The sequence below is a fragment of the Lathyrus oleraceus genome, chromosome 6 (assembly GCF_024323335.1).
Source record: "Lathyrus oleraceus cultivar Zhongwan6 chromosome 6, CAAS_Psat_ZW6_1.0, whole genome shotgun sequence".
In the NCBI taxonomy this organism is placed as follows: Eukaryota; Viridiplantae; Streptophyta; class Magnoliopsida; order Fabales; family Fabaceae; genus Lathyrus; species Lathyrus oleraceus.
The window spans coordinates 475,678,668-475,706,126 of NC_066584.1; the positions used below are offsets into that span (position 1 = coordinate 475,678,668).

Here is a 27,459-nt window from a genome sequence, read left to right on the forward strand (position 1 = left end):
TGAATGTCACGACATTCAGCTTGACATCAAGGTCCATATGCTGAGTCTGTTTTCCCAGAAAACAGACTGTACAAATCTGCTGACCTGTACATGATCAATATGACCATACTACAGTACCAGCTTACATTAGTAAATGTCAAAGTGTCCAACTTAACATTTACACAATTGGCCTTAAGTTAGTTCTGCTATTCTCTTGAATAACAAACTAAGTAAAGTGCTGAAGTATAGCAGAACACCACTCTGCCCAATCTTCAGTAGCTGCTGTCAATGATGAATGTCACAACATCCAGTTTGACATTCAATCAGTAGGCCTTATGCCAGGTCTGGTTCTTCCTTGATAACCAGACTGCAAGTGAATACTAAGTTCTAACAGAGCTTCTGTTCCTTAGTATCTGTTGACAGGTATGAATGTCACAGCATTCAATAATCCTGTGTTAGCTAGTCCTGCAGTAACTACAATGTAGTTACATATACATGTCATGACATCAGTCAAGACATTTGTGTTTTACCATACAATGCAGCCAATTAAACACCTACACATTTCATGGTTACTTTCATCCATATGTTGCCTCATAACCAACATCAAGTTGGAAGTTATGGGTGGCAACGCTTGAGACCCAAACCTATTTCCTAACTAAGACTGGAAGTTTTGACTAGGGTCACTTATAGCAGACCTCAGTGCCAAATGAGTGTAAAATCTTGCCATCATCAGAAAACATTGTGGTTGCATCATTAGTAAATGTCGAAGGGTAGGGGTATAAAAACCTGCCATCATCGACGTAGGCATCCCATATTGGAAATCACGACCAACAAAGGACGGCATAGTAAAACTAGACATATAAGGCATGTATTCAATGGCCACAGTGGGGCTTGGAGTTACAAGAATATTAGCAGTTGTTGATGGAGGAATCACAACTTCTTCTTGCACACTCGACGACATAGCCATCGAACTGGCCATGGAGGCGTTGGGATTGCTCGTAGTTGCAGGCATTGAGCCCGCGTTTGTAGAACCAACATTATCCTCATTTGTGTCAGTGCTTGTACTGGCGCTTCTAGAACCAGCCATCCTAGTACGTCTTCTGGATATTCTCATGTGATTTCTAGTTGTCGCACCACTTCTAAGTCTCATGCACTTTCAACGAACTTTTGAAAAGTTTTCAAAATTGAGGGAATATTTTTGTAAAACAGAAATTTCAAACAAAGTTTTGCACGACATCTCGTAGGGCGTGCCAATTTGTTTACCTGTGAATTTGGAAAACAACCATTAGTCCTCCCAAACAGGGTCACTCGCGGGATCGACTAGTATGATCCCAGGACATATGTGCAAAAGTTGTGATTATCGTGTGTAGTGTTTGCATAAACACTCAAAAGTTTTGTTTTGAAAATAACTCCTAGAACAAATGAAGAACAAGACATAAAATGTTAGCTATGTTTCGACTAAGTATTGGAAAAAAAACAAGTAAAAACAAATATATGTAAAAGACTTTGATAAATAAAATGGAGTATGAACGTACATTTGCACTCAAATTCACTCTTTTCTCTCTTTGACACTACTTTGAGTAAGTGAGTTCTACAGTAATTTCAACACACGAATTTTCCTAAGTTACAATCCTTATTTATAGTAAAACTAAGTAACTACTTGCTCTTTCTTCCCCACTCGTCACGTTCTTCCTACATGCAAAACAGTCTCCAAATGATCTTCCACGTGTCTCTTGTCTTGGATAAGGCTGAAAGGCAGTTATTTAGCCTCATTTTGTTCCTCAACAGCCTCTGGTTGAGAGAAATAGCTTTTCATCTTGCATGAATTTTCACTAAGTCCCCTAGATCACACAACATATACAGGGGCTTCGACTAGCTTCTTAAATCCAATCTTGGGTGTCGACAGGGTCTTAGGGACAAACTTTATCGAAACATCCTCACCTGTTGAAGCTCTCTTTTATTCCCATGGAAACCTTTTCTTCCTTTTGTATTCTTGCTTCTTTTCTTTTGTCGAAGTGCCTCATTTGCATCATCCAACTCATCTTCGATTCATTGACTCGTCATCCACGTCATCACGTTAAAACCCTAGCTAACACTTAGGCAATGATCTAAGAATTTTTCTAGCCAGCTTTCCATCAGACATATTTTCACCTAAAGCAAATGAAATGTTGGCAATATCATGCAATCTGATGTGGAATTCACAGATAGATTCATCTTCACTCATCAAACTTAGTTGTAAGGAGATGCAACCTTGACATACAGACTGTGGACTTCATGTGCAGTTTTGAGAATCTCCCGTGCCTCTTTAGCATTTGAACATGTCTTGATCAACCTGAACATGTTCTTGTCCACACCATTAAAGATTGCATTCAATGCCTTGGAGTTTCCAAGAGCTTCCTCTTCTTCAACATCAGTCTATTTAAGTAGAACTTATCTCCCCCTGAGCTTACCCAACAAGCTAGAGTGCTCGCTTTAATGCCAATTGAAATTCGGTTCCTCAGGGGACAGATGTCGAACACGATGTCTTAGACAACTGGTTCGACAAGACAAACCAGAATCATTACAATTAACACATATTCAATTGTACAATATGATGGACCAGAAAAGCAATAAAGAATACAATAATTGGTATCCCAGTTTGATGCAACAACACCTACGAATGAAGGATTGACTTCCAACCCAAGAAAGGAAATTCACTATTAGTAGCTTAGTACAACTCGTCCTAAAATCAACAACAAACTCTATGTTTTTCAATGCCTCTTCCTAACACTACTCAATGACTTTGTATTTATGACTCCCCCTAAATATAAGAACCCTTCTCACTTTCTCTCAATCACTAAACCCTAGTGATTGATGTTTAACCCAATTATATTATAACTCAACTAGACAAACATTTTATGTCAAGTTACCGAAACATAGAGGTGAACATAAAGACGTTGAATATACAACTCAATTAGATAAACCTACAATTATGCCAAGTTACTAAAACATAGTGTGATATACATAAAATAACAAGAACTCTTATAAACTCTAGCACTCTAAAATCGCCAATGTAAATGCTTACTTTTCAATATAGGTTTGAACACCTTATATAGCATAATAATTTTGTGATTTTCTCCTTGGATATTAGCTTTAATTTCGTCCAAAATTAATTCAAAATTTGTTGGATATTATATGTTCCATAAATCTCTCCAACAAGATATGATTTGTTACAAATTAAATCTTCATTTAAATATGAACTTATCTTCATCCAGCTGTCAAACAAATCACTGATCTAATCATATTGCTAAACCAATAACAATAAAATCTAATCCAATATTTGACCAGAAAATCTTCAAAAATGCAGCAACAATGACATGTTGTTTAAGTTTTAGATGACGTACCAACATTTTGTGATATCGCATCCAGCATGTGTCCCTTTACACCTCCATATTTCTTAAGTAAGTTAGATTAATCTTGAACACTTTGAACACTTCTCCATGTTATTGTTTTGTAAAATGCGGACAATCCAAAAAGAACAATAGATAATGAATTGGAAAACTATAATTTTTTGAATTTCATCACTCCTTTTAAAACCACCAGATTATACAAACCACATCATTGATGCTACAAAATGACTCATCAATTGGATAAGAAATGTTTGTCACGTAGACGTTTTTGTAAGTGAAACTTGATGTTAGGGACTAATTCCAACAGATTCTTAACATTTAAGAACTATTTTAAAAAAAGATACAGAGCTAAAATCCAAAAACTTGCTAACTTATATAAACGAGTCATATATTTAAGCCTTAATATAATTATACTAGTAATTATGTATATCCATCCTTTTAGTTGTGATGCATGCAAATTATTAATAGCGATATATAATTTTATTTTTCATTTAATAGTGATAATTTATTTATAAACAAAAATCTTATATTTCACATTTATTAAAAAAATTGTATCTTTTTTAGAATATATTTTACGGAAAAATGTAAAAACAAATTTATTGAGTATTGTTTATAAAATTTAAAATTAAAAAATAAAGTTTGATGATTTGTATCGTTCACAAATCACAATAAGCACAGGTTCACACTAACAACGCCGCCGTCCCCGTCGAGGTAGAAGAGAGCTATCAAGCAGAAGCAAGATGCCGGCAAGAGCAGAGAAAGAGCGGCTCAACCTTCTCCTAGGTTCCCACCTCACCACCATCCATGAAACCCTACAAGTTTTGGATCAAACTCCTTCTTCTTCTTCCTTCGATTCCAAAGTCTCCTGGGAAGACGTCCTTAAAATGGCCGATCAAGTTTCCAAACAAGCTACAACAGGTTCTTTACTCTTTCTCTCATCGTAATCGTTAAAAGATAGTGTGTTTAGCGAAGATGTTATTTTCAGTTGAAATTCAATTTGGTATTTGATTTAGGGTTTAGGGTTTATGTATAAGCTATTTCTATAATATAATATTAACTTAAGATCTCGAAGCACTTGTTCGCATAAGTGGGTATGAGTTTATGTTGTTAAATTTATGTACTTTTGTGCAGTTGGAATGCTTTGGTCTGGAGACAAACCAGAGTCAAAAGCAATTGAGGAAAATATGACATCCTACTTCAACAATCTACAAGGTTTCCTCTTGGTTTCTCATGGCAGCATGGTAGGTGCGGGACCTACCTTGTCTTCCAGTATTCATGAATCTGTCAAGCAAGTTGTTGATTCCTGCTTCAGGTTGATGAAGGAAACTGTCTCTTTATATGGTAAACTCTTTCTCTCTCCATATTTCAAACTATTTCTTAACTTTCTGTTGAATTGTTAACAACTTTTTATTCTTTTGTAACGGAATGTAACAGGATCCCATAATGAAGTCCAGAAACAATCAGTTCCACAACTGGTGGGTGTTGTATGGGAAGCGTGCTCTGCCCTAAAAAAGACTCCTTCGTCAAACATTACAGCAATTGGCCGAGGAATGACGAAGGTTGCGGTTTCCGTGAAAGACGTTCTACGCGAGATGAAGGAATTGAAGCCAGGTTCTAGTGATGATCCAGCTGACACTGATGATAATTCAAGTGAAGGTGAATTAGGGAACGACCTATCACTAGAAGAGATGAAAATCGCTGAAAGAGCCATCGTGGTTGTGTCCGACACGGTTTCAGTTCTGAAAGAACTTATTCGCTCCATCACAGGCTTGATTAAGATGGAAAAACCAAATGACAACAGTGGTTTTGTCGATTCGCTTGAAAAATTGTTGCAGCTTTGTCAGGAACTTAGTCAACAGATTGATGAGATTGGAGCTTGTCTATATCCTCCGCAAGAGATTTCTTCCATTGAAGCAGCGATGGAGAAAATCCACAGCATTATTGATGGTATGCAGGTGGAAATAGGACAACTTCAAGGTTCATCAGACACATTTCTAGAGACATGCAATGGTTTAAGGAGCTCAATGAAAGAGCTTGTGTCTGAACTAAGTAACTCTAGTATTGCTGATATAGAAGACAGTGTCGAAAATATAACCTTAGCTGATAAGTAGACTCTTTTGTTTGTACCTTTTGTGCAATGATTTTGACCATGTAAAACTTCTGAAATGATTCTTGAATTATAATTTTATTTTATTTCTTATATACATATAGTTATAATATAAGTATACATATAGGCTTACAATAACCTGCATCATTAGTTGGTGCAGGTAAATTCATTTCTAATAATACCTTTTCTATATAATAATTTTCTCCAATTAAAATTGGACATGTGATTATTTCTTTTCTGACCAACTGAATGATATAATTCATCTTGAAAAAGCTTCTCTTAGTTGTGTATAGTTTCTATTGTAATAAAAAAAATTGATTTTAGTACTGCCATTACAAAAAGTAGAACAGAAGCCAAATCATAAATCTATAACTGCAACCATGTCAACAAAGAAAAACAGTACCACCAAATGCCAAAGCCTCATGGAATTTAGGAATAACTAGTTACAGAATTATAAATTTTAATCAATTACTAGAATACAGGAAGTGTAATTCTCTGGTAGGAGTAAAAATATACACTAGACTCCTGTGTGAATGTACATTAACATCTGCTTAAATTGCTCTTCTTTTGGAAATATGTGGCGGCAAAGTTACCGTCCAGCGAGTTTGACCATCCATGCACCACCCAAGTAAAGGCCTAATAAGGGCGCCGCTAGAAGAACTTGAGTCAGAGGATCTGTCGATGGTGTAACTACAGCTGCTGCCACTACTGCGCCGACTACAACATACCTCCATACCGATAGCATCTTGTCTCCAGATACCAATCCAAGTTGTCCCAATAGAAGTTGTATAATAGGCACCTACAATATAATTCGATTCCATTACTGCCAAACATTAGAAGAAAACGCATTGCAAATAACCATTGAAGGAAGAAATTACCTGGAAAGACAAGCCTGTGCTGAACATAAGAACCAGAACAAACTCAAAGTATTGATCAATGGACCATAATGATTCAACAGCGCCTTCGGCGTAATTGACAAAGAAATTTAATGCCGCAGGTACCAAAACTAAGTAGGAGAAGGTTATTCCGGCATAAAAAAGAACGGATGAGCCTAAAACAATTGGCCCGAGAAACTTTCTTTCTTCTTTCGTTAGACCTGGAATTATAAAGGCTATGATTTCGTAGAGAATGATGGGACTTCCCAAGAGGAGGCCACAGTATCCAGACACCTGCACCGAATAGCGCTTTTAAATTTCACATGAAATGTGTACCAAAAAATAAATATCGCATTCACAACTCAGAGATAGGGAAGAAGGAAGAAACCACCCGGGAGACATATGCGAGAACAAATGTTACCTTTAAAGTGGTGAAGAAAAATTCACCAGGAGCAAGCTGAAGAAATCGGACACCTTCTGATTTAACAGGAGCTTCGAGAATCTTTACCAAATCTTTTGAAAACGCAAAGCATCCCAAAATGCTTCCTCCAACTCCCAGAACTGATATAAAGATTCTCTCTCGTAGCTCTTCAAGGTGATCAAATATGCTCATCTCTTTATCATCGGGTAGAAGCTCTTTACTAGGATAAAGAAAATCGTAGATAGCACTTCTTTCCCCATCTTCCTTAAAATTTTCCAATGCTTCTTCACTTATACCATCAATCATATCTTTATTCTCTAACACAATAATAGAAAAGTTAACTCAGTAAATTTCTAGTTACTACAACTTTTGCACGAATAATCATTAACTAAGAGTCTGTTTGGATGGACTTTATTTGAATTCATCTTCTTGCATAAGCACCTGTGACACTGTTTGGGAGAGCTTGCAAAAACAAGTAATAACATGTTCATAAGTTGTTTCGGCTTACAGGCCTAATTATATTGACTAATTTGAGCTTATCTCCAAGGAAAAAAAAACACTTGTGAGAGTGTTTGAAAGAGCTTATAGAAACAACTTACAGTATGTCCACAATCTATTTTCAGCTTATTTCTACAAGGTTTACAAGATAGCTTATGAAGATGGCTTATAGGTTATACGAAAATGAAAATAGTTTGTCTTTATTTTATCTTTGGTTATAGAAATAGCATCTACATAAACATTTATCTCATAAGCACTTATGCTATAAAAACAGCTTATAATTTATAAAAACAACTTCTAGCTTATTTTCTAACACAACAATAAAAAGTTAATTCAGGAAGTTTCTATTTATTATAACTCTTGCAGGAATAATCATTAACTAAAAGTCTGTTTGATTGACTTCATTTAAGTTCAACTTCTTGCATAAACACCTATGAAACTTTTTGGAAGAGCTTACGAAAACAACTAATAACATGTTCATAAGTTGTTTCTGCTTACAGACGCGTTTATAGAAACAACTTCCGATATGTCCACAATCTATTTTCCGTTTATTTCTACAAGGTTTACAAGATAGCTTATGAAGGTCCTATTTCATAAGCACTTATGCTATAAACACTTGAGATTAAACAGTTTATCCAAGCAGGTCTTATTTCTATAATTTCTCTGAAAACAACCTATAGTTTATAATCAAATAGTTTGATCAATTCTAGATTATACATAAGCACTTATATGATATAACAACTTAATTAAGCAGATTATCCAAACAGGACCTATAAAGTAAAAAAAAAAAAAACTTGTTGAATTGAGTAAAGTGGGTTTTGCTCAAACTTACCGGGTCTTTCTTCAACGGCGGAGCCAAGTCTAGTGGAACTAGTACTCAACTGTTGTTGTTGCTTCTCTCTGATTTCGTCATCAACGGCGAAACAAACGAGTCTATCAAAACTCTTGTTCTTTCTTAGAGAGAGAGGGTAGCTGAACCCGGTCGAATTGTTGACCCGGATGGGGTTTAAGTGGGTTCGGTGCAACCCGAATTGAGGAAGGATGTTCGTAGGAACAGTGGTGGTTCCCAAACCCATACCTCGGCCACGTACGGTGTTTGTGCTTTTGTTTTAGCGTCGAACGGTTGGTTCTCGTTAGATACGATTTGGTTTGCGTGTTGTACTGTGTCTTAGCCCAGATATTTTGCTCTCGCAATTGTTACTTACGTATACACTGCAATCTAGTATTGTTCGAACCCAAAAATGTGTTTTTTTTTATATATATTTTTATTTATGTTAATATTTAATAAAAAAAAATTGTCTTTTAACATATTTTTTAAAACTTTGTTGGTGTCATTGAAAAAGGAAAATGAAAAAATTCTCGAAAAAATTTATTTACACTATTGACCTAATATTTTTCACGATCCTCATAGCATCATTGAAGTCTTTTTTATTCCTCAAAGTGCTCATTCACCTCCCTTTTCATTGACATCCACCTCTAAAATTTTAATTCATATGTATGTGGTGAAGTCTTTCGCTGAAGCAGTGAATAATGTGTGTAAAATCTTTAAAAGTCAATTTTCGATTCCATGTATGAAAGATGATAGATTAACCATCTATATCCCATAATATGAATACAATTTTAGTCGTTATGGGAGAGTTCTAGTGAACTTAGATTTGGTTAAGGAATTCAACTACAAAATCCTTGTGGAAATGATTGGCTTTGCTTTTTTTGTGGAGATTGAATATGATAAAGTTCCACAATTTTGCCATTGTTGTACATGTATTGGGCACTCATACGTTAACTGCATAAGAAAGGAAATTCAGATGGACGATAAGAGAAGTTCAAAACCTACGAAGGGTTAAAAATCAATTTACGTCCTAGTAGAAGAAAAAAAGATTGTAGATGAGTTGAAACAAAACAACATAAAGCTCATGGGGTCAAACATGTAGGATAAACAAGTGGTATAATTGTGATGTGTCTTAGCCCAGATATTTTTTACTCACAATTGTTACTTACGTATACACTGCAATCTAGTATTGTTTGAACCCCAAAAAATGTGTGTTTTTTTAAAATATTTTTTTGACATAATTAGTCCTTAGGTCCCTTAACTTTAAGCGAAGTCTCATGTTGATCCCTTAACTAAAAAACGTTACGTATTGGTACCTTAACTTCTCTTCTGTTAAAGTATTTGGTCATTTCCATTAGTTAGGGTGAGAAAATGTTAAGTATGGTTGAGGTGACATGTCAGGTATGCAACCATTCAAGTTAACACCCTTCTGATGTGTTATAAACCATTTAGGGTTCGTGTTTTCCCAATCTCCATCTTCCTCCTTTGTTTTTCATTGTTCATACATCCATCTTCAATCGTGCATTCGTATGTTCATACATCCATCTTCCATCGTGCATTCGTATGTTCATACATCCATCTTCCATCGTGCATTCGTATTCCTCCATCTTCCATTAGTGCTTCAATGTCTAGGAATGCAAGCAGTGCCTCAATCACAAGCTTTGGTACATATGGATTTGTGCTTCGTAGAAACAAGATAATTGAGTGTTTTTGGCAAGATGATATTGTTTTTCGTATTGTTATTGATGTGAACAGTGTCGACTATGGGAGGAAATTTTAGGGTTGTAGAAATTACAGAAATCACATGGACAAGGGGTGTAATTTCTTCAAGTGGTTAGGGAATGATTTGGTTGATGAAAGGGATTTGAAGCTTGAAAGGCAAAAAAAGAAAATTAACAAATTGAAGAATAAGGTTATCCACACTAAAGGATGTTGAAAATGTCCATTATGGTTGGGATGTTGAGCTTAGGGTTGAACCTTATGTTTGTAACAAAGAAATTCAATTAGGATTAGAGTAATTTAGTGTTTTGTTTTCACAATATGAATCTAATCTTCTGTTTATTCAATGAAGAATGTTAGTGTCTGTTTTAACAAAATGTTATGTTTGTACATTATTCATTTGTTTTAACACTGATACATAACTGGTATAAAAGCTGGAACAAAATATAACCTGTTATAATGCATATCACAACACAATTATAATCCATTGTCATTAATCCATTACAAGGAATATCAATAACATTACAAGAAAGCATTACAAGTCATTGTCAATAAGCTATTATAAGGCACTAACATCACATTACAAAAAGGCATTATAAGCCATTGTCAATGAGCCATTATAAGGCACTAGAATAACATTACAAAAAGGCATTATAAGCCATTGTCAATAAGTCATTATAAGGAACTAAAATAACATTACAAAAAGCTATTATAATGCATAACAAACATCACAATAAACATCAAGGTTGACTTGAAACATGCTTTCTACCCTTTTGAAGTTTTTTTTCTTTTTGGGTGGTAGCTGACTTGAAACTGTTGGTTGTGGTGGCTGACTTGAAATTGTTAGGTGTGGTGGCTGACTTTAAATCATTGCTTGTGGTTCCTGAGTTGAGGCTCCTTCTATTACCTGAGTTAGAGGTACCACTGGTTGTGGCAGTTTACAGGTGGCCTTGTTGTAACCTTCCTTATGGCAACGACTGCACTTGATTCCATGGTTTTCCCATTTCAAGTATGTCTCATCCCTCACCATTTCTCCAGCTTCTCTATTCCTCTTTTTCTTGGGCATTCTAGGTTGTCTCTTTATTGGTGGTGGTTGGAGATCAACAACATCATATTTAGTTCACAAAGCTTCTCCATTAACTAGATAAATAATTGGTGAATAACAAGCTTCATAGAGTTCCTTCTTGTAACAGTCAGGTACAAAATCATTAATTTGTAAATGTTGATCCTTCATGCATGACATTGCATGATAACATGGCAACCCTGTCAGCATCCACATTCTACATGAGCATTCTTTCTTGGAAAGATTAACAACATATTTTTCTCCATTTAGTGATATATGCCTAACCTCGTAGTCATATTCACCTGCACACATGTAATATTCAACATTAAGCATAGGCATTTAATAGAGTAAAAGGACAACAAATTAATCATTACCTCACAATCCAATGGTTTGTTTTATGTGATTCCCTTTCCATCCTATTTTTGATGTTTGGTAATATTGCGTCTTCATATTTGCCATGGTTATACTTTTAGAGAAGGGAATGTTGGGTGTGAATATGGAAGTAGAAAAACGATCTAAAGGGGGTTGAATAGACCCAAATTAAAAATGCAACGACCATTTTCCAAAATCTAAGTGTTTCTAAAAATAAGCTGCGAGCAGAAGGTTTGAAGCGAAAATGAAAATTATACAATCGATTATGATCAAGCAAACACACGGTTCATTTAAAAAATATCCAAGATTATAAACAAGAAAATGTTTGGTATGAATTGATTTAAGTTGTGTAGTCACAAGAAGTGTACACAATTGATTCAATATGGATTACTAAATTCAATTCGTTTTCAGATTTATCAATTATGATACTAGCTTGACTAGTTGTCCAATTCCAATAAAACCTAAGCTTTACGAATTAATCGCTATCAAGAACAAAATGATATAATACGTAGAAATTGAAAAACCTATCATTCGATCACTACGAATATAAATGCAAGAGTAGAGTTAGAAAGATTCCACCAAGATTTATAGTGCTTCAGCATTCGTCCTCGCTTGGCTTACATGCACTCTTCAATGGTTTTCATTAGAACCCGCATAGCTCCTTGTTATTTGACAAATATTTCCAAGAGCTCATACAATCACCAATCCACAATTTACAGTTGAGAAAATAAATATCCTAATTTGGATATTGACTTGTATTTAGCAATCTTGTCAAACTCTTCTACATAATCTTTACTCGAGTACATTTCTTAAACCTTCCAATAACACCAATTTTGCTCAAAGCCTTCGTGTGTAGCAATCAACCCCTTGAACCTACTAATTACTTAGGCAATGATATTGTCTGAAGATCTGAGAAGAACTCCGCCTTATCTGTAGTCTTCCACACAATTACTAATAAGGCAATGCTGGAGAGAAGAACCTACTTCTTTTCAATGGAATTTGTCACCACTATTGACAAACCCCTTTTCTTGCTAACAACCTGAAAACTAAATAAGATCTCTAAGAACAGTTAGTTTCAAGTATAGGTCTCCTTCAATCAATCTCAAAACTCTAGTTATCAAAACCTGAACTCAATTGAAGTTGAAGATGTGAGAAATTCATAGCAAGACTTTGAACATTCAAAATAGAGGAAATTGATTTTCATATAAAATTACACAAAAAAGTCTTAACAGAATGATGTATGTTATGTTTGAATGATGGCATATAATGATTTATATGTGCTTGAGATGAAGCACACAAAATTGTTGAAAAAAGGTAGTTCGATTCAAATCAAGAAAAATATGATTTGAATCAAATGAGCAAAAATGAGATGAAATAAAAGAAATACCTAATTTTTGAAAAATATGCCAGTTGATTCGAATCAGGGAATACATGATTCAATTCACAAGCCTTGTGATTTGAATCAAGAACAAAATGTGATTCAAATCAAATGGCCCAGAACTGACATGATTTTTAGGCAAAATAATTTGATTCAGATCGGGTTTAAAGTTTGATTCAAATCAAATCAAATAGAATCAACCATGATTTGTAAAAAAAATGAAATTGATTTGAATCATGTACAAATTATGATTCGAATCAAATCAGACAAAATTTGTTCCCAGGAAAATGATAAAGATAAAGTAAAACATTTGATCAGGATCAAATTGTTGAGTTGAGCTACTTTCCAATTTGATCAGAATCAAAAATTCAGTGTAAAACTGTCTGATTCGAATCAATGTTGTAAAATCTCAAAGTTTCAAAGTTTCAAAGTTTCAAAGTCTTATTGAGATTATACCTTGAATCAAATTTTATCCAAAAACACAAGGTGATTTCATTTCACTATCGTATGCTATTGATAAAAGAGAATTTAGATCAAGATCAAATTTAACCAAGGTTTTATGCATGCTAAACATGATGAATGCAATCATGAAGAAGACTCAACGATTTGAAATAAAAATACAAATGAAAATGATAAGACGAGCAACAAAATAATCCGATAGTAGGGACATTCAACTACAATCTCCCCCTTTTTTATGCTTGGAAAGCTTTCACTTGAAATTGAGTCGACCTTTGAGTAACGCATATAACTCCCCTTGAAACATTGTACACAAACAAATCAAAACATAAAAATGCATAAAACAATTCTAGACTCATTACACCTTTTCCTCCTTTGACAACATCAAAAGCAGATAGTTAGAAATGCGTCTAAAACCTAGGAAACAACCACAAACATATAATTCCAAAGATAATATGAGCTAAACAGCTAAGAAGTATATACAATAATCATGATCACATATTCAACGAAGATAAATATGTCATAAGCACATAATGCAAATAGATATGCAACACAAACATTCAATAACTAACAATTAATTGATCAAACTTGTAGATCAAGGTATGCATCAACAATCATAAATAATGCAAGAACAAGTAATCAAATATTGTAATGCACATAATTATCAATATGCGTTTAAAAGACTTAAATGCATGTAAGGATAATCAAAGACATAAGCTAGAGATGAATCAATGAGATATGGAGGAAATAAGCAAACCAATGCATATCTCTAGCACAAAACACATAGAATGATACAAGGGTTAAAGACACACCATTGTAGGTTGATAGAAGCTACAATTTTCTATAAGAAAGTGTTAGTGCAATCAAAATATATAGCAAACAAAATTAAAAACCAAAACCTCATTCTACTTAAGGTAATATGTGTCTAAGACTCCCAAGTTCCTACAAATTATGTCGAAGGATTCAGAAGACAACGATTTTGTAAAAATGTCAGCAAGCTGACTTTTCATGTCAATATACTAAAAAATAATGTCTCCTTTCTCCATATGATCTCTTAGGAAATGGTGTCGAATCTCAATGTGTTTAGTCTGTGAGTGTATTACTAGATTCTTAGTAAGCCTTATAGCACTAGTGTATCGCACTTAATTGGAACATAACCAAGTTTTAAATCGTAGTCCAATAGTTATTTCTTAAGCCATAAGACTTGTGCATGACAACTATCGGCGTCTACATATTCAACCTTAGCAGTGGAAATAAAATATTATGTTGTTTCTTACTATGCCAAGAAACTAAACGACTTCTAAACAAGTGGAGAGTACCACTAGTACTCTTCTTATCCGACTTGCACCCCGTAAAATCGGAATCAGAATATCATACTAAGCTACAAGCCCTTACCTTTGGATACAAAAGACCGTGATTAAAGGTTCCATTAAGATACCTCAAAATACGTTTAACGATCTTAAAGTGGGAATCCTTAGGCGATGCTTGACATCTAGCACACATGCACACACTAAACATGATATCAAGCCTACTTGCGATTAAATAGAGTAAGGATATGATTATACCTCAATATCTGGTTATGTAGAAATCCACTCCTCTTTCATCTTTTTGTATGTGGATGCTTGAAGTAAACACCATACTTATACACCAATGGCTTCCGTTTGCAAACTTCCTCTTTTGATATCTCCTAGGACACGGGTCAAAAACGAGTTTAAAAGTGTAGTAAAACGGAAGCGACACTCGAATATCGTATCACAAGGACTCTTGAATGTTATAACCAAACGAATGGAAAAAAGGGATTTTTTAAGGTTCAAAACTTAAATCGAAGATGATTAAAGGTAAAAACAAAATTGATAAATAAGCTAATCTATTGTATCGATTTCTGACTTATCATCGATTCTTATAATTTCAATTCCCTAGCGGATTCAATCTCATTCGATTACAATACCCACTGACAAGCGCAAATTGGTATTATATGATGTATGTTCCTAATTTCCGAATTAAGCAAACAGATTTAAGCAGACGCGAATTAAGCAAACGTGACTTAATCAAACACGATAACGAAAAAGCTACGCTAATGTGATTATAGTTAAGGATCATACAAACAATCAAATTTAATCAACTCTATCCTATAAGAAACAATCGAGTTAAGCAAACAAAATTAATCAAATTAAGCAAACAAGTATATAGGAAGAATTGAAAAGAAATTGAAATTAAATTGAAATTAATAAAAACCTCAAAGTGGAATTCGAATACAACATATCAACTCTTTGGGAATTAGCTCTCCATGAAATATTCTAAGCAATATTGTATCATCAAAATTCAGAATTAGGATTACTATACTAGTGAAAGACCTAATATAATAAAAGGCAAATTCGGGCCCTTATAGGATCCGGCCCGAAAATTACAAAAATTGGCCCAAACTAACTATTTTAATTAAGTCTGGAACTTCAAAGAATTATTAGACCATTCTTCATTCCTAATTTGCTTTTGACTTCAACGTAAAACTTGTAGTTCTTTCTCTTAGCTTTCCAACGCATATTAGAACGCATCAATCCGATTCCTATAGCCCAAGTTATGATCTGCATAGTGACAATGTATCAAATAATTATTTATGCTGAAAATAAAGTACGAAAATAAAATAAAGCAAAAAATAAACTTAAATCTAAAAACATAATAAAATAGTAAAATAAGTAAAATAAACTAAGGAAATGCCTAAGTACAATAGTAGAAGAAAGTGTATCAAAATGCATTGATCAATTGTCTAATCTTAAGGTAGCTGGTTTGAGGCCTCTTGTTTGTCATCCTCATGTAAGCTTTCCTCCTTATCTTCTGTAATGTCCTTATCCTTTATTTTCGCATCGGGATCCTATTTTGAACTTTCATTGTCGATTAATCTTTCTGTTATCAAACTTGAAATATTAGAACAAATGCCTTTCCCCGTATTTTGGGGGTGAGGACTCATCAAATGCAACATGAATAAATTTTTCTAATGCAAAACAATGTATAATGTGAAAAATGATAAATAAAATGCAACTACACGAAGATAAAGGAGAATAAAACGACATTACCAATTATGATGATCTAGGACTAAACTTTATGCACAAGTAGCGTTAGTAAGTAACAAGACTAGTATAGAAAAAAGAATGCAATACAGTGACAAATATGATTGGATACATCTTCCTTCATCTGTCTTGAGAATCCATAAAGATTACTAGACAATCCTGCACAAAACAACAATAGATAGAACTAGGTACTCAATTTTAGTTGAGTCCTTGGGTGTTAGTTAAGTTACATTTAGGAATCCATGTCATTTTACCATTGGGAACTTGAATGTTCCTAACATGACAAAAAGGCCTGACGTGACCCTTATCCCCACAATAATGGCAAATAGATTTAGATGGAACAATTCTTCTATGTCTCCAAATCACATGAGGGTTTTTCTTAAAAACCTTCCCTATTTCACTTGAAGAACTAGAACAAGTATTAGATAGTGTGGCAACATGTGTCAAATGTACTTTAAGAGTTTCATTTTCAGTTTTTAAAATTGGACAACTAACATATTCCACAACTTCTATCTTTTCAACTAAAGTATCTGAAACAATACAACGCTCTTCCACAAGAGATGTATGAACTTCCTTTAAACAATCTAAAGCACAATTAAGATTTTTTATCTTATGTTCAAGTGTATCAATAATTTATTTTTGGAGAGAAATTTTCTTAAACACTTTAATGGTATCAACATACATATCATTAAAAGCACTAGGCAATTCACCATAAGTATACTCATTTTCAGAATCATAATTATATACCTTTGAAGTTCCAATTTTCTTTCGTGCCATCAAGCAAAATTTGACACACTCATCATTTGAACTCGAGCAAGAATCAGAGGAGGAGCTCTATACCTTTTCTTCCCACGTGATGTAGGCTTTACGATCTTTGGAAGATTTTCCCTCCATCTTGTAGAAAGCATTGTCTTTGATTTTATGATGTTTGGTGAGATTTGAACGTGTAGCTCTACAGTGTCCCAATTTACCATATTCATTGCGTGTGATATCATCATCTTTTTTCTTGTGTTCCTTCTTTGATGGATGAGTATTTCTGAATTTCACTAGACCTTTGTCAGTATGCTTAAGCTTGTTTCTTTTAAGATATCTAGCGTCTGACGAATAAAGCCATTTCTTCCTTTTTTGGAAACTTCTTCGTCACAATCGTCACTTTCTTCAATTGACTTCTTTACTTTTGAGGATGAAACTTTCAAAAAAAGATATTGTTTCTCTTCATTCCCTTTCTCTTTATTTTTTTACTTTACTTCACCATCGGTGAGTCATTTCAGCTCACTCTGATACTCGACTAACTTCCCAAACAATTTTGTAATATCCAAAATACTAAGATCATTTACTTCTTTTATTATGGTGACTTTTGGTTGCCACACCATGCACATGGATCTCAATATTTTATTAGTAAAATCTTTGTTGAAAAAGGTTTTATCTAAATCTCGTAGTTTGTTGATCAAATGGAGGAATCTAGTTTGCATGGAATCCACAAATTCACCGGGTTCCATAGTAAATAGTTTGAACTCCTCTGTAAACATATTGATTTTAGAATCCTTGACGTCCTCCGTTCCCTCATAGAGATTTTGGAGAGCATCCCACATACCTTTAGCACTCATATGATGTGAAATCGAATATAACACTTTAGCATTTAGTGCATAAATGATTATGTTCCTCGCTTTCAAATCATATGAAGCCTTTTGTCATACCCTAAATTTTATCCTGTGTTTTTCACCTGTATCAGCATAGCAAAAAATTGTTCGTTTTTGTCATACATTTCTTTCAGTCAGAAGCATTCATCAAGGTTTAGATAAAAAGTCAGGATTTCTGGAGTTTAATCTGGTCTTGATGATGTTCATTCAGTCACCCGTTGATTAAGAAATCAAAAAACTTGATTTCCCAGTCTCAGTGCATCGTCAACTTCATTTTATCATGTTTCAGAGGTCCAACGGGTGACAATTCAAACTATTATCGTCATCTGAATACCTGTAGAGTTTTAATTGTGATTAGGAATCAGAAGTAAATGCTCCAAGAGAGATTCATTTGCATCTGATTGTCTATTCGTGGTTATTCGATCAGTAGATCAACACATTCACAAGACATCTGCATTTTATACTTATCACAATATGTATTTTGTTCTGTGTAACGCTTAAAATATCAACCAAAATAATTTTTCGGATCTACAGACAAATCAGTCAAATCGTTTCTCAAATATACGCAGAATTAACGGGCAATTTTTTTTCAAAATCGAGCTTACAGACGTCAGTATTCTTGATCTACGGTTCATGTAGTTTAACTTGACGTGTTCGTTTTAATTTTTTGACTATTTTTTCGATCTTATTTTTTATCCGTCTGAGCCTTTTAACTGGTCGATTTTTATTTTAAAATTTGATCAAAACTTATATGTTTCAGAGAAATTTATTTAGCATTGACTAATGCTCCTATCAACTCTTCTTTTATAAATTACATTATCAATGTTGAGTTATGAGGCAACAATGTTGTTCATAGAATTTCTTTCGGATCAAGAATTTTTTTGCTTATTTTAATGAAGTATTTGATTTAGCCTAAGTTGACACTTTGTCTTGTAAGTAACATCATGATGAAGTAGTCACAAATTAACTTTCTTTAGAAGATTTATCAAATAACAACCAGATTGTTATGCATGCCTTGAAACATGTCAAACAAACTTTATTTCAAGAGACTTTTGATAGATGTCACAAATTTGCTTGGTACAATCGGTTTTTTCCGTCCTTTTGATTTTCATCTAATCTCTCTTAGACAAAGATTTGAATTATTTTTTATTTTCATTCTAATTATAATTCTTGTCCCCTGAATTTTTTATTTGTTTTTATTTATTTATTTATATTTTTATTATATTTTATCTTTAATAAATAAATATTAATTCTTTAACTAGTTTATAAAATCTCTACATTAATTCTCAATAAAAAAATCAATAAATTGATAATCTCATGTAAAATAGTGTGTAATTACAATTTTGGTTTTTTATATTCATACAATTCTCAGAAAACCATAAAATATAAGTTAAGAATTAAATAAAAAAAGATTATCTTAAAAATTATATATTAATTTTAATATTTATATAAATTTTTAATTAGTTTTTTTAATATAAATTTTCTATAGGTGAATTTTTAACTTACAGTCATTAGGATTATCCATAAATTAATAATAAAAAATATTAGTTAAATTTTATGATTGTACATTTAAAAAAATAAACGTTTTCTTTTCCCACCCCTTATTTTAAAAAAAAAATCACACATATGTGTTGGGCCTACCTCGTTTGATAGAGAGTACGTTTGTTTTGATTTCTTCTATAAAATAAAAAAAATAAAATAAATAGTCATAGTTATTGTTCTCTTCCCGCCAAATAATCTTGTATCACCGGCAATGGCACCGGCAACCGTATCGGAGAGAGAAAATCATCACATAGTGGAAGCATTGAATCTCCTTCGTAGCAGAATCTGCGACACCGGTTTCATCTTCAAAGATTCTCCAGACGGAAACTACAGGTATAGAATTTCCTTTCTCATTTCAACTATCAAATCATCACTAACTCTCACTGATTTCATCAATTTTCATCCTCAGCAAGTTGAAATTCATGATATCAAGTTCAGTAGCGGAAGCATGCAACAATTCTATTCTTCTCCTCGGTCCACGTGGCTCCGGGAAGCTTGCGGTTTGTTCTTCTATTCAGCCACCGGTTAATTCAAGGGTTTCTTCCGTTTGTGTTTCATTTTGTTTTGTTTTTTTAGGTTTTGGATCTCGTTCTTCAAGATTTGTTGATTCAGTATCCAGATTCCATTTCAGTGGTATTCAGTTCAATTCTTTACCTCCATAAATTATAAGAAACTTATTTAATCATTTTATCCATTTTATATATGTCACTGTGAATGTTTGTTTTTCACTCTGAATTACGGTTTCATGTATGTCTGCAGGTTAGGTTGAGTGGGCTTTTGCATTGTGATGATATCTCTGCATTCAAGGTTCTCATACTAATTCAAACACTTATTATACTATAATTTAATTGCCTCGTTGTTTTAATCCTCCGATAGTCGGTAGTTATAGGTTTAATTCCATGAGAATGTAGAGTATCGGTTTAGGCATGTCTGGTTCAGTGTCGGTATCTGAAACTGAGACCGATACTTGTGATTATATTTAATTTATTCATTCTTTCAATTATTACTAAGCGTCAGTAACGTTTCTGGGGTCCGTGCTTGATAGCTCCCAACAAAGGCAATTCTATTTCCATCATCAGGATTTGAATTATGGATATTTGCCTTTTTTTATTCTCTAAAGTAAATAATCTTCTAATTTATCTTGATTTTTGAGATTGTTTATGTTGTGTGTTGGCTTAATGACGACGACGATGATTTTGGTGAAGCTAGTTTTGTTTTATTTGTAATCTTAGGCTTCTTATTTTCTTAATTTGTTTCCGTAGTTGTGTTTTTCGATTTGGCCTAAATAATAAAGGGACATTGGTTGGCAAGGTGAAATAAACTACATAATAATAGTTGAAAATAGATTCTTAATCTTATTAAGTAACTGTGACAAAGGCCTTTCTGAATTCCTGTTAAATCTCTCTCCTGCTACGAATTTGTGAACCTTCGAAGGAATTTGAATCATTGGATGGTGATGGACGGTGCCTCTTAGATTATTTTTGGCGATGCTTCTATTAGTGGGCTATAGAGTTTATAAATCTTATTATGGAAATTGTTTGAACTAGTAGATTTAAGTTACACTGCTGCCTTTTCTTGTATAATATCTCATCTGTTGTTGTAAATGATGATCAATCAGGAAATTGCTAGACAGTTATGCATGGAACATCAATTGCTATTCTCAAAAGCGGTAACATGACTTACTGATGTACAATTCGTACTATACACTTGCAGCTACGGTACAATGATTTGTTGATTTTGAAATGAATCTTTTGTAGGCATCATTTGATGACAACTCCCAATTTATGGTAGCCGTGCTAAAGTGAGCGAAGTTTTCTTTGTTGAAAAAGGAAAATATTTTGAATTTCCAAAGTACTTATCATCTTTGTTTTGTAGGGAGTGCGGATTAGCACATAAATCTGTAATATTTATTTTGGATGAGTTTGACCTTTTTGCTCAGGTAAGGCTCTATTTTCTATTCCCGTTTGACTGTTACTAAAAGCTTAATGAAAAATTCTCATTATGACTGTAGTTAATCATTATGATCAACTTCTTACTATATTAATTAATTTTAGTGTGAAATGTTCACTATTATATTTTTGGGTTTGACTTCATTGACCATACATTTTACTTCTATCTGCTTTCTAATTTTCTGCAGGGTAAACAGCGGTTACTTTATAGCTTGCTAGATGCAATGCAGTCAGTATCATCACAAGCGGTAGTAATAGGCATTAGTTGCCGCCTGGTATGTGCTTTACAGTTATTTCCTTTTTTCCAGTAGCTATGAATGTCATCAAATCTGAACGCCAATACATATTTAAAAAATAAAAGGATTTCTTTAATTTGATATTGTTTTGTGATTTACAAAGTATAATTATTGGTTGGGAGTTTTCCAATTTGTTTCGCTCATATATTTTGAGAATCTATCGTTGCATAAGGTGCTTAGAAATATTGAGATAACTTTTACAAATTAAGACAATTGACCACGCAGGATGCAGATCAGCTATTGGAGAAAAGAGTACGATCTCGTTTTTCACACAGAAAGCTGCTGTTCATACCACCTTCAATAGAAGATTCACAACGGTAGATAAACTGTAATTGCCTTTGAAATGGACTATGCTGAATATGATGTCAAACACTGCTATTTTGACTTATTATGCAGATTATTGGCGCATATGCTGACATTGCCAATAGATTCAAGCCTTCCATCTGATTATGCTGTTCAATTTAATAAAAAAGTTCAAGTATCCTTTTTATTCCAAAGGTTTTTTATGTTGAATCTAGTTGGTTAGAGGGCCTTCAGAATGAACAGGAGGGACATCCATTACAGTAATTTATTCATTTTGCAAAGCGCTTGGATTGATGTTTGTATGCCTGCTATATTCTACAATTGTGAAAACTTAATAATTTGTTTCTAACCCATATTGCATACGTTTTTGCATTTTGGCCAGAAGTTCATATATACTTATGTATAAGTTTGTGAGCCATGCATAAAGAAAGAACTATTATTGCATTCATTGCATTTGTGTTTCAATGAATAATTGGTTCGTCTACAACAGCTATTTAACGTACCTAAACATTATCATTTGTTTAGGGAAATTTACGCCTTTGTATTTTTTATTTATTGAAAATTCACACTTCCATACCTGGACAAGAAATCCTTTACTAATTACAGAATATTATAGAAGACAAAAAGTTTAAAGAAATCTTCACTAACTATTTGAATTTTGACTCCTCTGTCAAACATTTGTTGAGGTTCCTGTAAGTGTTTTGTTCACACCTCTATTAGCTTTTCAATCTCAAATAGACTATCCTCCTAGACTTAACTGAGTGAGTTTGTTGATTTTCCAGGTTCTATGCAGTCTCTCATATGGATTTGCAGACTGGGTTTCTGTCCAGGGAAAACTTTGAAACTGCGTATGCAAGCATCCAGAGACAGCCCAAACTAGAATGTTTAAAAAGTATGACATTTTTTTATAGTTTATTGTGTGAGATGTTCCCTCCTTTTTTCATTTCTAATTCCAGCCGTATAAATGGAGTTTCCCTCCATTGTATTCATGTATTTTTTCTTCTTTGATGACACCAAGACTTGATTTAAAAAGATCTTAACCTTGAGAAACTCTTACGACGTTACATGATAGGAAGAGAAGAATGCACAAGCATATTTAAAATTGGTAATGTATTTATTTTGTTATAGGACTTTATGTCCAGGCTGAAGACCTAACATGCGAATCTTGTAATTTTAACACATGAATTTTCCATATAATCCTTGTGTTAAGGGAGAGAAAACTTTGTAGCATATGAGATGATAGTCTTGGATAAAAATTACTTAATGGGTTCTTAAACTCTGATGACGACTTATTAACTGCGATACGAAGGATGAGTCGCATTTCAGTCTGCAAAACATTGCCATATTCTTTAGTTGAAAAAAGCCTAAAAGAGAAAAAAAGGCCATTGCATTTTCAAATTTCTCCCTTTGATCTTCATGAGGAAACTAATGATTTTTTTGGTTTATCTTCATTGTAAACAGATTGTTCCATATTAGAACTATATATTTTGGTATGCATGAAGAGATTGGAAGTTAAAGAGAAAAGTTTATGTAACTTCAATGCAGTAATGAAAGGTGATATTTGTTGTTTTTTATTTCATTATTCTTATATCTTCATACCTTAACGTGTCTGCCATATCTTGCAGAGTATAAAAGCATACATGATTCTTTCCAGACGTCTGATTACTATGCCCGGAACGTCTGTTTAAGGGTGTGTGCACTTGCTTTGATGATTCATTTAAAGCGAAACATGTTTACATGAGTAAATGATTGTAATGTTATGTTTTCTATGATCATTTGACACCGATCCAAGCTTATTTGATGGTATCTTTATTGTGTGTGCAGGCATTTGAACACCTTATACACTGTGAACTAATATGTTTCACAGACAACCGAGGACATAGTTTATCCGTTGAATTTCGTCCTGTAAAGCTCTTAATTTCATCCGCTGAACTGCACCAAGGACTAAAGGCTTATCATTCTTGCCCCGTAAGTTAACCGACAAAACAAGTCGTCCACCTGTATTTTATATTTATGCTACATTAAGAAATATGAATCACATGAGTTTTCGGTTATACTTGTTTTCTGCTTTTACTATATTTATAACTTCTTTCGATCGCTGTTATGTCACATATGCGAAGCTAAGTGATCGAAGCATAATTTATTATTTGCATGTTTTGGCAGGCTATCCTTCAAAAATTAGTAGAACGTGACGGCTAAACCCTTGAAGACCATCTTATTTTGCTGCATCAGTTGGTCATATATGTGGTATGATTCAAAATTTTGAAAAGATCGGCTTGATATGAAGACAGATTTATTTTGTTTTGTCAACACTTTTCCTTGATTATAATTGATGTACATGGAAATGTTTGAACAATCAAATTTCTGTATGTGTAATCCCTTATGTATTGGCAAGTTATGCCATCAAAGTATTCAGCAAGCTACCTCTTAACAGTTTTCACTTGCACACACAATGAAGTGTACATCTAACTTTTTACAGATGCAGTACAATAAGTAACATGTATCTTTACTTGCATAATAACCAAGCAGAATAAATAAATTGATTTTAAAATGTGAGTTTGCTTAAAATGAATTGAATATCATAATAATTTATCCTCTAAAATTAATGAAATTGAGGTAAGGTGAAAGTTAATTTTTTAATACCACAAATTAGCATACACTAAAAATTTCTTAGCAACTATACTATTACCAATTCAGTCATACACGTATGTATTAAATATAACTAGGCACTGTGCACTATGAAGATGACTAAATTATTATTAATATAGAAGATGACAAGGTTTATGATCTTGTCAAAAAATGGTTTATGATGTCAAGTTATCAGAGTATCTAATGTTGAAAGAGAATTCATATGTTTTGTCTATATTTCACAAACTCACAAATTTTCCTGACACAAACTAAACAGTTGCTTTTGTCTCACTTTATCTCATCGATCAGTTCAAGGTTATGCATTTGATTTCCTTTCTCACAAGCATCAAAAACCATGTAATACCTCTTTGATTTGTCAGCTAAAAAAATAATCACAAGGTTCAATTTTTTGTCTCTCATTCTAATAATACATTTCTTTGTTCAATCCGTCCTAACTCTAAACTATAAATAACAACTTCCACTTCCAATCTCTCTCCCCTTCCATATCATTTGGAGACTGAAATTAAAAAAAAAAACAAAAAAAATGGCTGCTGTTACTAATTTTACATATTCAGCTTCTCCCTTTCTTGTAAGGTGCTGTTCTATGAAAGAAAATCATCATGAACAATTGAATGGTAACAGTAGCATACGGATGAATGGGAGTTTTAGGTCTCCGATAAAAGTCGAATCACTTAGTCAAACAGCTGAAGCTGCACCTACAACTCTTGTTGAAAACGGCCAACGACAGAACATACCGACAAAGAAGCAATTGGTTGATTCCCATCGTCAAGGTCTCATTGTTGGTGTTGGTTATAGACAGACCGTCGTCATTAGGTCCTATGAAGTCGGTCCTGATAAAACCGCAACACTTGAAAGCATCCTCAATCTTCTTCAGGCAATTCAATCTCTGTCATTACACTATTTCTATTGTTTTCCTAAGATTAATGATACCGACACTTCAGGTCGAAGATATGTCTGGTATCTGATATGCGTGTGTCTGACACTAACATATGTAATTACATTCAATTAACATTATCTTTAATTTTATGCAGGAAACAGCATTGAACCATGTATGGATGTCTGGATTACTGAGTGATGGGTTTGGAGCAACACATGGAATGATGAAGAATGATCTCATATGGGTTGTTTCAAGAATGCAAGTTCTCATTGATTATTATCCCATCTGGTAATTAAAAGTTCCTCTTTTTCAATAACTACTATTAATCTATTAAGTATTATACAAAGACAAAACACAAATTAATGTGATCCAATTTGATAACTTTCATGCCATACATGACAAAAATGTACTGTTTCTTGGAGGTTTTCCTAGGAGTTTTCTCCATGTTAATTGAGATTTCTTGTCCTATACTCTTTTGGTGGCAGACAACTTTCTCTTTTAAATTTAAATATACATATGCATTGCATAGAGTTTCACTACAATACTCCATATTTTAATCCATCATGGGCCATAACAGAACCATAATAACAAATAGAATATACACTTAACATGTGACAGGGGAGAGGTACTTGAAATCGACACATGGGTTGGAGCATCGGGCAAGAACGGAATGCGACGCGACTGGCTCATAAGAAGTCAAGCCACAGGCCAAATTTTCGCCCGCGCAACAAGGTATCCTATGTCTAGCACGGTTTTTCTAACATTTTTGAAGGCTTACCTCATACATGTTCTAATCGAGATTAGCACTTAACTAAACCAGCACATGGGTGATGATGAACCGTAAAACAAGACGCCTCTCGAAAATGCCAGAAGAGGTGAGGGAAGAACTCGCACCTTGGTTTATTTCAAACCAAGCAATCAAAGAAGACGCTCCCGAAAAAATCGTCAAATTGAACAAAGAGGCGAAATACACGAACTCCAATTTAAAGGTATGACATCGTTTTAATCGCGCTCGTGTCACAATCCTTAGTATCACGCCCGTGTATAATTAATGATTTTGTATCATTGTCCTCTTTGCAGCCTAAGAGAAGTGACTTAGACATGAACCAACATGTTAATAATGTAAAGTATCTAAGATGGATGCTAGAGGTAACTTCAGAAAAATGAACCTACTCATAATTATTAAAATATCATATAGTTAACTTTAGTTTTTTTTTTTTAATTATTGATTATTTTACAGACCATACCAGATCAAATTCTAGAGAGTCACCAATTATCTGGAATCATATTAGAATATAGAAAGGAATGTGGAAGTTCAGATATAGTTGAGTCACTATGTGAACCTGAAGAAGATGAAATAGTAGTTAATGGAATTATTGAACCAGATTATTGCACAAATTTGATCAATGGATTATCATTGGCATCATCAGATATTATAAATGGTGGTGGAGTTTTGAGCTACCTTGAGCATAGGCCAATGAAGTATACACATCTTTTACAAGCTAAGGGAGAAAAACAAAATGAAGAAATTGTTAGAGGAAAAACTACATGGAAGAGGAAATTCACTACATGTCCATTTTCTACATAGTAATGTATGTTGAAGAAGTTTTTGGGAACTGAGAAAGAACAAACTTCAATCTGTGCTTTGGTGTGTGTGAACTATGAAAATTTTGGCTTAAATGTAAAAGACATTATGGGAAAAAGCCAAGAGCATTAGGAGAAAAAAAATATAAAGAAAGTGAGTGACATGATCAATGAAATTTAAAAAGTTATGTGTATGTTGCTTATGTAATTCATGAAACTTCTGTCAAATATATGATAATGATTTATGAGTTTAATTGAAATACACCGACAGTGTAAAAAGATTTTACACCGTCAGTTAATCATAGACGTCGGATATTAAAAGAAGTTTGACTTTTATTTTAAAAGTCTATAAAGTAATACAAATGGATGATGGTGATGAATCGACGGTGTAAATTTTTTTACACTGACATTATATAGTAATTAATTTCATAATTTATTTATAATGAATTCTAGTTATATATTCACCAA

General features: G+C 33.5%; 4 protein-coding genes across 5 annotated transcripts; 3 read left to right on the forward strand and 1 right to left on the reverse strand.

Moving 5' to 3' along the window:
- The first annotated feature begins 4,010 nt into the window (after nucleotides 1–4,010).
- Nucleotides 4,011–5,525, forward strand: LOC127098010 (uncharacterized). Its single transcript, NM_001426972.1, has 3 exons — nucleotides 4,011–4,286; nucleotides 4,500–4,709; nucleotides 4,803–5,525. The coding sequence occupies exons 1-3, from the start codon at nucleotides 4,109–4,111 to the stop codon at nucleotides 5,477–5,479; spliced, it is 1,065 nt and encodes a 354-aa protein (NP_001413901.1). The 5' UTR covers nucleotides 4,011–4,108; the 3' UTR covers nucleotides 5,480–5,525.
- A 299-nt stretch (nucleotides 5,526–5,824) lies between these two features.
- Nucleotides 5,825–8,495, reverse strand: LOC127098011 (sec-independent protein translocase protein TATC, chloroplastic). Of its 2 annotated transcripts, none has more exons than XM_051036510.1 (4): nucleotides 8,102–8,495; nucleotides 6,772–7,079; nucleotides 6,354–6,644; nucleotides 5,825–6,274 (listed from the first exon to the last, which is right to left on the reverse strand). In XM_051036510.1, the coding sequence occupies exons 1-4, from the start codon at nucleotides 8,343–8,345 to the stop codon at nucleotides 6,065–6,067; spliced, it is 1,053 nt and encodes a 350-aa protein (XP_050892467.1). In that variant the 5' UTR covers nucleotides 8,346–8,495; the 3' UTR covers nucleotides 5,825–6,064. The 2 variants fall into 2 exon arrangements, with proteins under 2 accessions (XP_050892467.1, NP_001413900.1); NM_001426971.1 differs by having other exon boundaries at nucleotides 5,922–6,274; nucleotides 6,772–7,088; nucleotides 8,102–8,492.
- An 11,010-nt stretch (nucleotides 8,496–19,505) lies between these two features.
- Nucleotides 19,506–24,374, forward strand: LOC127096888 (origin of replication complex subunit 4). Its single transcript, XM_051035423.1, has 16 exons — nucleotides 19,506–19,666; nucleotides 19,743–19,833; nucleotides 19,910–19,966; nucleotides 20,093–20,140; nucleotides 20,952–21,002; nucleotides 21,091–21,134; nucleotides 21,209–21,272; nucleotides 21,471–21,557; nucleotides 21,804–21,895; nucleotides 21,975–22,056; nucleotides 22,488–22,573; nucleotides 22,664–22,773; nucleotides 23,343–23,435; nucleotides 23,507–23,571; nucleotides 23,706–23,849; nucleotides 24,045–24,374. The coding sequence occupies exons 1-16, from the start codon at nucleotides 19,545–19,547 to the stop codon at nucleotides 24,078–24,080; spliced, it is 1,272 nt and encodes a 423-aa protein (XP_050891380.1). The 5' UTR covers nucleotides 19,506–19,544; the 3' UTR covers nucleotides 24,081–24,374.
- Nucleotides 24,375–24,499: 125 nt separating this feature from the next.
- Nucleotides 24,500–27,148, forward strand: LOC127096889 (palmitoyl-acyl carrier protein thioesterase, chloroplastic). Its single transcript, XM_051035424.1, has 6 exons — nucleotides 24,500–25,404; nucleotides 25,562–25,695; nucleotides 26,026–26,139; nucleotides 26,228–26,396; nucleotides 26,488–26,556; nucleotides 26,648–27,148. The coding sequence occupies exons 1-6, from the start codon at nucleotides 25,054–25,056 to the stop codon at nucleotides 26,993–26,995; spliced, it is 1,185 nt and encodes a 394-aa protein (XP_050891381.1). The 5' UTR covers nucleotides 24,500–25,053; the 3' UTR covers nucleotides 26,996–27,148.
- Nucleotides 27,149–27,459: the final 311 nt, after the last annotated feature.